The following is a 12,027-nucleotide window of genomic DNA, read 5'->3' as shown; positions in this document are numbered from 1 at the left end:
AAGCTCCATAATCGTGCGGACCATGTGCCTGTTGTGCTATGGTGTCTTGCAGGCAGCCACAGAGTGAGTGACCTGGTCTGTAGTTGACGTTCTGAGTGTGAGAAGTTTACCGCGCATGGAGCTTGGAGAAACACGAAGAGGTGGAAGATGTTACAGTCGAAATCGCAATACGGCAAGTAGTTGGTGAGATGCAAGTATGGAGTCGAATTTTACGGTAACAATAATCGCACTGTACAAGTCTTGGTAAGCTTAGTCTGAGTTTGAAAAATCAGGCGATGGTAAAGGCATGATTAGGATTCGTTGTAAAAAGCTAAGGCGTTTCCAAATACCTTTTTGAAGTTCCATCACTTCAATGGGGTACTCCGAACTGTCTGGTGCCATTGTTTTACAAACAGTGATAAAGTGAGTGGATGTTGGGACCGTGGGAACTTTTCGTTCACACATCTGTCCGTTAAATGATTGTGGCCATCAGTGCTCGCTAATGCTGAATCAAGATTTTTTCCTATTCTCCAAACGTCCGGATATGAAAATGGCTTCGTCTCCCACTGGCAAGGGTTGACTAACGACAAGTTATGTTTTAAGATATTGGAATACCTGTCTCAAGATACGGAAATTCAGCTTTTACTTCGTATATTAAACTCACTCCATTTTTTTTTCTATCAATTCTGTCTATGTTCTTGGAATTACTTTCTTCTTTTTGTGTCCTTATTGTAAGTTTTAAGCATTCATTTTTTGCTACTTATATCCATACCTCTGCCTTCCATTTCTGATATCCTCATTTCCAATTTATTTCCTACTTCTTCTCTTGTCTTCCCACACATCATAACATTGTTTGCAAACAACATATCCGAAAGTGTTTCTCTCTGAATTCTCTTGCTCAATTAGTCAGTGATAGTTGCAAAGAGGAACGATTATTATAGAACATATCTTGGGCAGAGAACTGTAATCTCAAAATCTACTGCTGCACGTCTCATTCGCATCTTGTTCTCTTCATGCATGTCCTAAATGAGATTTATTTGCTTCTAATCCACTCCATTTAGCCGGAGGCAGTTCTGTACCCTCTGCTTTGGTATTCGATCTTATATAAAGTAGGCTATATCTTCTCCATGGAGAAGACCAGAGCTGCAGACCAAAAAATCGCAGTGCAAGTTTTGTTGTCCTCAATAATTTTCGAACAACTGGCGCAGTGCAAAAATGGCGTGACATGGCTGCTTCCTGGCATAAATACAAACTGCTTCAAGGAAATTATTACTTTTTCTTTTAAACTGTTGCCTACAATTTTCCCACATAGTTTTAGTGTTCTGTGTCACGAAATTTTGATCCAACCGTAGCTTTTACGCTCCTATTTTTGTCTTTTCCATTGAAAGTAATGATCAAGGTCCTAACTCTCCACAACCGTTGCAGTCATAAAAAAATTAAGCATGAGAACGCAAGCCAGTTTTTAGTGTGATGACTCAAGTTGATATTCAATTGACTTGACATGTCTCGAGTCACATTACCGTAGAAGTGAAAGCCAAAAAATCGCGCTTTGGTCTATATTCTATAAGTATAACAGAAACCAACAGGTCAATTTAATGACAGATAACTGTGGCCTAAAACAATTAATTATAAATCAGGCTGAGGTTAATACAACGTTTGTTATCAGGTGGCCTCCAACTTGACGCAACCCAAATTACGTGACGCCAGCAAGCTTTATAACGTGAAAGGCATTGACTTGATCTGAGTAATGTCATAACTTCATTAAATCGACTCAGGTAAAATAACTCGGTTACCACTCTGACAGCAACCTCCGAAAGTTTGTTTCCTTTGTTTAGTGACAAATACGTTATAGCATTTTCGATTTATTTCTTATTCATATTTTTCAATCCGGAGGGCATCGTTCGAAATACTATCAGCTGCGTCTTTAGCAAATTCGTTTTAATGGCAAAGTAAAGGGTAGTTCTTGGTGGCTAATCGATTGATCTCATACACTAGGTCTACTGATTTATTTTTTTCAACAACATTTCATATTTACACGATACTTGATATTCATGCTTTTCTTTTAACACCATTATAGTGAGCCTAAAAAAATAATTTATTTTTTTTACGGTTTCCGAAAAGTTCCCATTTTAACATAGACGATCATGAAGAGGCATGACAAATTATTTGGAAATCAAGTGTGATGCATCAATTCATTATGAAATAGTTGTCGAGAATAACCCTAAGCGAATTTTATAGTAGGCCTATAACCTATGAGAATTAATTTTTATTATTTCTCTTTTTATGTCGAGTTTGCAGTAAATAGCAAAACAGATTTAAAGGATGAAAATGAACGAAACGCATGCCTAACGAATTTTTTTTTGAGAGAAAATACTTTGTAGATTGCCTTCAAACTAAACGTTATCAGTCCAGAGGTTTGCGATCCCTTTCCTGATATATACGAGTAGGCCTACCAACTCGGCAACAAGGACAGAAACGTACAGGTTAATAATTAATTTACCTTTGGCTTGGAAAACACGATTTCGCATACTATGGAGGGAAATTGAGTCTTCGTTGAGATAAAGGAATACTGCGGTAGCTGTATATTAACAAACTCAATAATGCTTCATCAACTTCTCGAAAAGTATAAAAATCAATAGATTTTAAATTCATACCAGTACCGTGGAATCGTGCTTTAAATAAAAATTCATTCTTTTTGTTGCAATGCACGAGGTACGAAACATCGTAGAAATGCATTGATTGCTTTTGTCTCTCTAAGTTACTTGGACCCACGCAGTTTCTCTGCGCTATCAATTTCTAACCAGTACTCGTCACTCGCTTTGGTAGATCAAATATTTACCTTTGGATTAATATTAAATGAAAGGCGCGAGATTGTGAGCAGTATGCTTTTGCATTGCTAAGCGTTATAGGCCTAAAGTACACTACCAAACCGCGTTGTATATTTCCAACGGTTCAGGCCACCAATAGTACTTGTACAGCTACTATTGGTTTTAGCTTCAGTCACACTCTCAAACTGGTAAAAGGAGGTGTTTTCCAGATACCTGACGTCGATTAACACTGAGTCTGCAAAAATACTTGTATCTGTTTTTGGGCCTATTTCTTTTAACCTACTTGCTGCTTGAACTTTTGCTCATAGTTGCAAAATAAGTTATTTGCACAAACACCTCCACCAAAAATAAACTAAAATTTTTATGAGCCGATATACAGTTTACCATACATCAGCAATGATATCGCAAACAGCATATGTACTCAAAAACTCAATTAATCGACTTTTAGTGCTATTTGAATTATCTTTTAAGTGTAAATTTGCTCAAGGTATACGAATGTGGACCAACATTTAGCAATCTGTAGCAATACAAATAGCCTATTACCATATTTTATTTACTAAGTTTATATTAAATTTACAATATTATTCTGCTAGTATGTGTGTTCATTTCTGTAAGTAAACTTAAAAACATGTTCAAAGGTGTATGTTCAATATTTTAGAACAGCTTTCCAAGCAAATAAAAAAGTTTGCAAATAAACCTAAAATCAACAAGGCATCCCAAAGGACGTTGTTTAGAGTGATATTGATAAAAAGAAATCGTGACACTGTCGATCAGACCGAAAATGTGTATGTAAACGGATTTGTTTGTAAGTTCAATATTATATAATGTGCTCTCCCTATTGACTATAAAAATAAAGAATCTAAACATTTACGGTATACACAAGCTCAGATTGTAAGATTGCGTATATTTTGTAAGTAAACTCGTTAAATTATTAGGTTTGCTAATATTGGAACAAAAGGCATACGTATATACACACCGAGAAATGTATTTGTATGGAGTCCAAAACCAACAGTGGAAGTGTCCAAGGATAACAGGCATATTTATCATTCATACATACATGCTTGCATACACACATAAAGAACTTTCTCAGGTAGAAAGGCTTGGGCGTTTTTTGCAGAATAGATCAAAAATGAATACAAAACTGCAATTGCGCATTTTTGATAAGCGTGGGTCTGAACACATTTTCCTTTTGTACAAAATGTAGCCAAGGGAAAATATATAAAAGATCGCCTATACCTGTAACACGTATAAATTGAGAACCAGGTATACCATTTTCAGGTTTCTACTTTTTATAGCACTAAGGCTTCACTAGCTACACCGGGGCGAAGCAGTATAGGTTAAACATTAAAAGAATTGCGACATTATACACGAAAGCGTGAGCACATACGCTTAGCTCTTTTCTTTGAAAACGTTGCGTTCATCAGTCGGAGTGTATATATGTCACCATCGCGATCGTATATTTGTGTTTGCTCAAAGATTCAAGAGAGAAATTTCCTTTCTCGCAAACGACGTTAAAACACGCTTCGCGATACTGATGGTCATATTATTTCAGGTATATTGTAGAGGAGGCAGTTACGATTTTAGTTATGTTTACGACAACATCTACCGAAATGCTGCCGGTGCCGTCAGTACCTCGATATTCTGCCGTGCCGTATCAACCAGGGTATTCAGCTCCAGGTGTTATATCCAGTTCTTATCAGGCCTCTACTATTAATGGAGTTCAGGCGTACAGTTCGAATTTAGCTTCAGGTGGCATAACCAGTCAAATAAATCCCGCCTTCGGGGGACCGCTTCCACACCCTCCTTCAGTTGCTCAGTTTTCTCAGCCGTTGAATTCTCATGTTGGCGCTTCATCTCCATATCCGATGAGTCCGGGCATTGGAATAAATCCAAACATGACTTTAGTTCCGCCGCCAATGAGTCACAGAACAGTTGATAAGAACACTGCATACAGGAGGACTTATACACACGCTAAACCCCCTTACAGTTATATATCCCTTATCACTATGGCGATACAATCATCTCCGAACAAAATGATGACCCTTAGTGAAGTTTATCAATGGATTATGGATTTATTTCCGTTTTACCGAGCAAACCAACAACGCTGGCAAAATTCTATACGACATAGCTTGTCTTTCAACGATTGTTTTCTTAAAGTGCCGCGTTCCCCTGACAAACCAGGGAAGGGTTCTTACTGGAGTTTGCATCCAGATGCAGGTAACATGTTTGAAAACGGCTGTTACTTACGTCGCCAAAAACGTTTTAAATGTGAGAAAAAGGCGGCTTTAAAAGCTGCGGCTAACGAGGCAAGAATAAAAGATGAAGAGACAAAAATTAAATTGGATCAGGACGAAGATCATTTGCAGTCAGGAGCAGATATCGTAGATGGTGATAATCTTCAGAGTGAGAAGAAGCCTTTGCTTTTACAAGCTTCTAATGTTACAACTTCTTCAACTACAGGAACAGAGAGTGGTTTGCATACTTTACAAACAGTTGAAAACTCAACGACTCAAGAAACCGCCGGGGCCCGCCAATCGTCTCCAGAAGCGACACCAGCTCTGTCAGCTGTGCCTCAGACAATTATTGCTCCACATACTCCTCAAGTTATGTATCATGGATACCCATCTCATCAAACTTTCGTTGCTCCTCCATTTCAAACGATGATGCCAATCGATAACCAAAATATGATTAATCCTGGCGGTAGTCACCACCATATGCCTATGGCAGCTATTAAAACCGATCCTCACTCATTTTCACCTCACCCCTTTTCAATCAGCAGTCTCATGAATGTTAATGAAAGTAAAGATTTGCGGCCATACTCAGAATCTTTTCAGATGCAATACTATAACCCAATACAGCCACATCAGTCGTCTGGTTTGCTTCCTCCACCACCTGCGAGTGCCATGATTCAATATTCGTCGCATCATCAGCAAACTCAACAGGTTCTGCCGACAACTAATTCGTCTCCAGTAACTACCAACCAAACAGCTGTGTCGGATGATTTAAATACACATTCGATAGACAGATCGAGCGATGTGAACAATCAGCAGTCGCACCATCTCCTTTCGATGACCAATTTAAATATGCGACCAATGGAACGATCGGCTCAAAATTCTCAAGAATCCTATTATAGCACAGGAGTGTCATCGGCAATACAACACTCGCAACAACAAAGCCAATCATAAACTTAGAGAATAGCAGTTTGTGAGAATATTATAAAACGCAAGACAAATTAAGGCATAATGCACGTTGCAGACAATACACTGATATTTTATGGTGCAAAAGTTGTTTGAATAATGTACATAGCCAAACTGAAATCGACTATTACATGTTGTCTATGCTTTTGCAATCCATTTTGTTTTTTTTGCAGAAATGCGTAATTACTAGAAATTGGTAATTACAGTGATAGATGTACATATTTCGCCGTAGTGTGCTTGATTTAACGTGCTTAATGAAAGATACTTAATCTGCCTGTAATATGAAATGCTGTCTGTTGTTTTTATTAAGTTATAATAGCCCATAATTTCATTAAAAAACTTTTGGTATTCTTTTTTCTGTACGATATTTAAAGTTTTTCGACCCAACTAGGCTATGTATATATAGCTGATATGGGTGAAACAGCTCTTTTCAAAGGGTCAACCACAACAGGTTTACAATAAGTAGTGGAATGATGGCTTTAACTACGAGTTGTAGGTTGTTGAATGTCGTTGTTCACATTTCACGTTTTGAGACAATGTTGCTTTCAAATAGTAAGATATATATACTGAAATGTTACTAATGTATGTCATGTTGCTTTCAAGCGAAATTTTAGACAATATTTTTGTCGCTATTGCCTTTTGCGATTATCTGTTTTACCGTTTGTAAAAATATGTGGTACCAAAGCAATCACAATAAAATTACAACCATACAGCAAACTTTGTGACTTAAAATTTGAAAACCAACAGTATATTTGTAAAGATGTTTTGTTCTGATAAAATGTTCGATCGCCTCTTGGATGAAGCTCAGAGCAATGACAAGCAAATTACACATTTATATACGTCGCCCACGCGTAAAGTCCCAGCATGGAAAACAAAAACAACATATGAAATTCACTAAATCAGATATTACCCAAACCGAAAAAATAAAATCGAAAAGTATAAGGAAATAACCTGACCGGAATTAATCAAAGAGAAGAATCAGATCAGAAATAACTAATCCGGGAAAAAATTTTCGGTTTCACTTTGTTATTTGCCGGTGTTAATTAGTTCTGCTTTGGTTATTTCTATTCTACTGTATAATGTCCTCATTTATAGAAGAAATAAAGAGTGTTAGAGACTGTTTGTTAGCAGTTTCGTACTATTAGTCCTGAGATATATTTATTTGAGTTATCAGATTCTTTAGATACTCTACCTGTCTTTTTATCTGACTGCTAGATTGCTAAGTGCGTGTCCAGCCCGAAAAACCTCTAAACTATCAGTTAATTAATAATAGCTCACAGAATGCATTTGAAGAGAATTTTTTAACTTATGGGTTATCTTTACTAATTTACCTGTTAAATTAATTATCTGACTCTTCTGGTGTTGCGTGCGATTAGAATAATGTAACCTTTTGTCGGCCGAAAGGTTTTAATAAACTTATTACAACAAAAATAGCTTACAAGAAAGGGTTTTTATTACAGGTGCTGTACACTTTCTCAATATTACGAATAACCAATAACATACGTAATATTACTGCCTAAAAAGATGTTTATTGAGCTGCAATCACCATGGCTAGCTTAGACAACTCACCTGTTGGATACAGGGATTCACTCGGCTACCTCTTTGATCGCTGGTAGAAGTGCGAGCTTATATAACGTGAAAGCGATGGAAGTTGAAGATGGAAGCGATATGCAATGTGCAGTGCAGCAATGTTTAGACAATGTGAGATACATATAGTTAAAGCTGACACATTGAGACATAGATTAATAATTAATCAGTGTTGAGGTTAAGAAGCGGGTATTTCTAATAAAGACTTCTTATCACAATAGATGTTGGAAAACAACCTGGGAACCTACTAAAAGAAGTGCTTACACAAAGTTATTCAGAGCAAGTAGCCAAATATCAAACGACAGTTGAAGTGTTTATCAAAAAACAAATTTATAAACTTCAATTAATAACTAGAAAACACTTTTGCAAGAAATGATGTAATGGTATTAAAAATTCCACCCAAGCCGCTGCACATTAAATGATGTTATATTGTTCTATATACAGGCTGCATTGCGGACAAACAAATCAAATCTCGTAACGTAGCGCGTGAGCGCCGTATAACTTTATGTCTGTACTCGTCTCTCTTATTAAAGAAGAGACTATATATATAGTCGTAACAGCATATGTAGAAGATTGTAAGTCGTGACCAGCAGTACGAGAAATAAAGCAAACACGATAACTGGTCTACCTTGATGCGAATGTTGCAATAACGAGTAGGGTGAGTGGGGCTGGCTGAATCGGAGTTTAGTTGAGTCAGTGAGTGCTGCTCCGAGACCATTGCACATGATTTATTATATGTAGTGTCAGTCGTTATTTTGTCAAACCTTCTTGGTGAGTCACTAAAAGCCGGGTCCAAGAAGTTTAAGAATGGTTTTGAGCAAGCACACCTAATTCTGACCTGTTTGTAAATTTTGGCAGTTGCAATTTTTATCCTTTTCTGGGTATAAGACTCAATGAATATTTTGTGACTGTACGTTTTTATTATAGCTGATCCTTTTATTTATTGAGACTTGTTAAGATAATATTTGTGGTAAAATTACACAGACATGTGCTTTGGGTTTAGATGAATTAGGCCATACGTGTCAAACTCCCGGCCCGCTTTACAATAAAACTTTTCCCGCAATACTATTTTATACATTGAACTATTTCGGGCCCGCGAGATCATTATACAGATTAACTTACTTTTTTCAAGCAAGAAACAAGATTATAACAAATCACACAATACAGCAGCACAGCAGTTGCCCCACCATACGATGCAATAAATAGATTTATTCCAACGCTTGTAATCTGGACTGCTTTTTTTCTTTATTGTTTGTTGATTCTTCAATGCTTTTGCAAAGAGATAATTGAAACATAATGATGTAAGAGAAGAATAATCAAAAATAGCTCAGACAAAAATCGTCAAAAACATCAAAAATTTGGTGTTGTTTCCCTGCCTGTTCCAATTCATGTTTCGTGTCACGAAATGTTCAATCAAGTTTTATCCTTTCGGCCCGCGGCGTTAAATAAGTTTTGAATTTTGGCCCCTGGTGCGATTGAGTTTGACACCCCTAAATTGGGCGATTCATCATCACGACCAACATCTGAGTAATCATTATTTGCGAACGCACAATTATCTCCAGCGGGAAATAATCAGAACCTAAAACAAAAGCAAGGCATTGGTACATTTAGTAGATGTACGGAACGCCATTTATCAGTCTAAAATGTAGACTCATGTTTCTAATGCAAGAAGAAGCGTCTCTGAAAGGATCATGTAATTGCAATTGCGTTAATATCTAACCGAAAACTGAAATGCTGTATTATTTACGCTCCCTCGAAGACGGTTTCCGGATAGGTTAATAATTATGCTTAACATTTTTCGCATTGTAGTAGCCTAATGTAACGGGAATTCTTCCTACGCCCAGGTCCAGGTGTTTCCTATCATTACATCTTAAGATACAACTTTACAAAAAAATACTCGACAAATCAAAGTGAATTTTTTAATACATACCCTATACTGCAAATGTTTTGAATGCAAATAAAATCATCATGAGATTTTCACAACAGCGATATTTGCAGGTCATGACGTCACACTCACGCATTTGACAACGAGTTTTTGGTGGAAATCATAACTTGTTTTACACAAATAACTAACTAACCTTTGTAACAAACATAAAAAATAATATTTTATTGAGAAACATATCATGTCTCTTGTCAATTACTGAAAAAGATTATTTCTTCATACTCAGCATTTAAGGTATTGTTTGGAAACTGGACAATGGTAAGCAAGCGTGTCCTAAACGCTGGCACCAGAAATAGACTACCCATAGATGGCAATAAAATACATTAGAAACGATACCTGCGAAAATTAAACCAGTTATTGAAAATAATTAAAAGGTTGCGAATCATGTCTATAAATTTTCTAAACTTTAGTTGAGTAGATTATATAATATATAACACAGAAAATTTGATTAATTTAACTTTTAATGCTTTTCGTTACTACTTCAGACAAACACGAGAAATTACGACAATATTACCGTTCATAGAAAAGGATTTTAAGAACGCAATTGCAGTCAAAACGCATCTCTCTACGTTACAAGATCACTTATGGAGATTGTTCTCAGAGCTAATACGATCTATCTCTTTTTCATTCATTCCAAAATTATAGCATGGAATTATAGGATACACTGAACGGGAAAATTAAAGTAACAAAGTTCCAACTTGAGTCGCAATGCGCTTAATTGGTTTGGACTTTTATACTCGAAGGTTTACAGTCTAGGGCTCTAGGCGTTAATTCTAACAAGAGAATCTTCAATAAAAGAAATAATTCAATCAACACTGGCTATTTTTAGAATGAAAATGCGGTTATTACGAATTCGGCCGAATATCGAATTCGGCCAGTTCATAGATAACATGTTTACAAAATAGGATGAAGATTATAGGGTTTTCTTAGTGCAATGAATTCAAAAATGCAAGGTATATAACATGTTTACGAAACAAGTTGTCAATCAACTATTCTTCGATTGGTTTACAATTATGAACTAAAGAATAAACTATTGTGAACTGAGAATGAACTTAAGGCAAGTATGATGTTATGCAATAATAGCGTGGTAAATAGCAGATACATAATTATAACGTCACAACTTGGAAGACGATGGAAACAGTGTCTTCCAGAATCACCATCAAATTGGTATCAGACAAAGTAAGATGACACAAAATTTATTTGTAATCTTATTGCAAGTAATTGCTACTGTAGCAAAGGAGCAGAGGGGGGGACAGCTACCCTTGGCACTATTGATGAATACAGAACTTTGTTGTATGCCGACGTTTAATTTACCCATTCGGATTAACTTCAACAGGGCAGTGATTCATAAACAGTTGTTAACAAGAGCAAGATGTGTAGAAAATATATTAAGCTTAAAGTAGAAAACATAGGGGACCCATGAAGCACCATGACTCAAATGGCCATCAATTTTCTTCAAAGGCCTCGGCTTCCGGTCATCTAAGAAGAAGCTTTAACATAACTTGTCCTATTCTATTCCTTAGTTGCTATGCTACTTTTCTGCAAAATTTTGTTGCTTTCAAACTATGTTCATTGATTGAAATTAAATTTCTTGTGCTTTCTAAAACTTACTTTTTGTCCATATTTTCAAGAAATTACCACAACTTCCAAGGCTAAGACATTGACACACTTCATTGTAGTATAGCTGAAGGCTTACAACATATGTCGTTTTCAAATCGCAAACATGTGACGTAAAACCACTAGGTGGTGAAATATGCTGCTGACTCATACGTCCCAACTTTCCGTGTGATGTCATAATGATTGCTTTAGTTACGTTACCATGCCCACATTTGGTTGCAAATCTTAGTTACATAATATTTACCTCGGGCATATCGAGTTTAAAGCTGTTTTTACAACGTCCTTTTTGCTATGATTTCGACGTATTTAAAAACATTCGTACCTCTGTTTTCAGACACATCTACTTCTCACAGTTAACTTAGATGTAGTACTCGTATTGGTTATCTTAAAAATTTCGAGCTATCTCTAGTTCAGACGGTTGAAATAATAAAAGAACTGGAATTTAATATGTGTGTTATCTGACCATCTGCAAGTCATTCCTTGGACAACTACTAATCAGAAATAACTACACCCTGAAATGAGATTGATTAGTAACGAGGAATAGCCATGAAACGTTAAGAAACTCACCGTTCATCTCGCTCGACTACAGGAATGACAGAAGCTGCCAACTGACATTCATGGAGGTTGCTGTAATACGTTCGGTAGTCTACTCATCCCAATATGTTACACTCCTACAGCCTACAAGCTCGGTGTGTGGAACAATGGTCTTCATTTGTATAAAAGACTCGAAAAAGAAGCCTCAAAATTAACTGTGAAACTAGAAGATATTGTCTTCCAAGTTGTGACGTTATAATTATTATGGATCTGCTATTTTCCGTGCTATTTATGCATAACTGCATACTTGCCTTAAGTTCATTCTCAGTTCACGACATCATTG

At 36.5% G+C, this 12,027-nt stretch overlaps 1 protein-coding gene and 1 long non-coding RNA gene across 2 annotated transcripts; one reads left to right on the top strand and one right to left on the bottom strand.

Annotated features, from left to right (window-relative positions):
• The first annotated feature begins 4,248 nt into the window (after window positions 1-4,248).
• On the top strand, window positions 4,249-6,734 carry LOC143463318 (uncharacterized). The gene has a single exon (XM_076961779.1). It carries the CDS (start codon window positions 4,394-4,396, stop codon window positions 5,990-5,992), a length of 1,599 nt encoding a protein of 532 aa, XP_076817894.1. The 5' UTR covers window positions 4,249-4,393; the 3' UTR covers window positions 5,993-6,734.
• A 3,710-nt stretch (window positions 6,735-10,444) lies between these two features.
• Window positions 10,445-11,304, bottom strand: LOC143463065 (uncharacterized). The gene is made up of 2 exons (XR_013118244.1): window positions 11,145-11,304; window positions 10,445-11,012 (listed from the first exon to the last, which is right to left on the bottom strand). It is a non-coding gene; the product is annotated as an uncharacterized LOC143463065 (long non-coding RNA).
• Window positions 11,305-12,027: the final 723 nt, after the last annotated feature.

This window comes from Clavelina lepadiformis, chromosome 6 (assembly GCF_947623445.1).
Source record: "Clavelina lepadiformis chromosome 6, kaClaLepa1.1, whole genome shotgun sequence".
NCBI lineage: Eukaryota > Metazoa > Chordata > Ascidiacea > Aplousobranchia > Clavelinidae > Clavelina > Clavelina lepadiformis.
This window is presented reverse-complemented; position numbering and strand designations above follow the sequence as displayed.

Excerpts from the sequence above, each read along its gene's own strand:
- LOC143463318 (XM_076961779.1), top strand. The coding sequence starts at position 4,394 with ATGTTTACGACAACATCTACCGAAATGCTGCCGGTGCCGTCAGTACCT.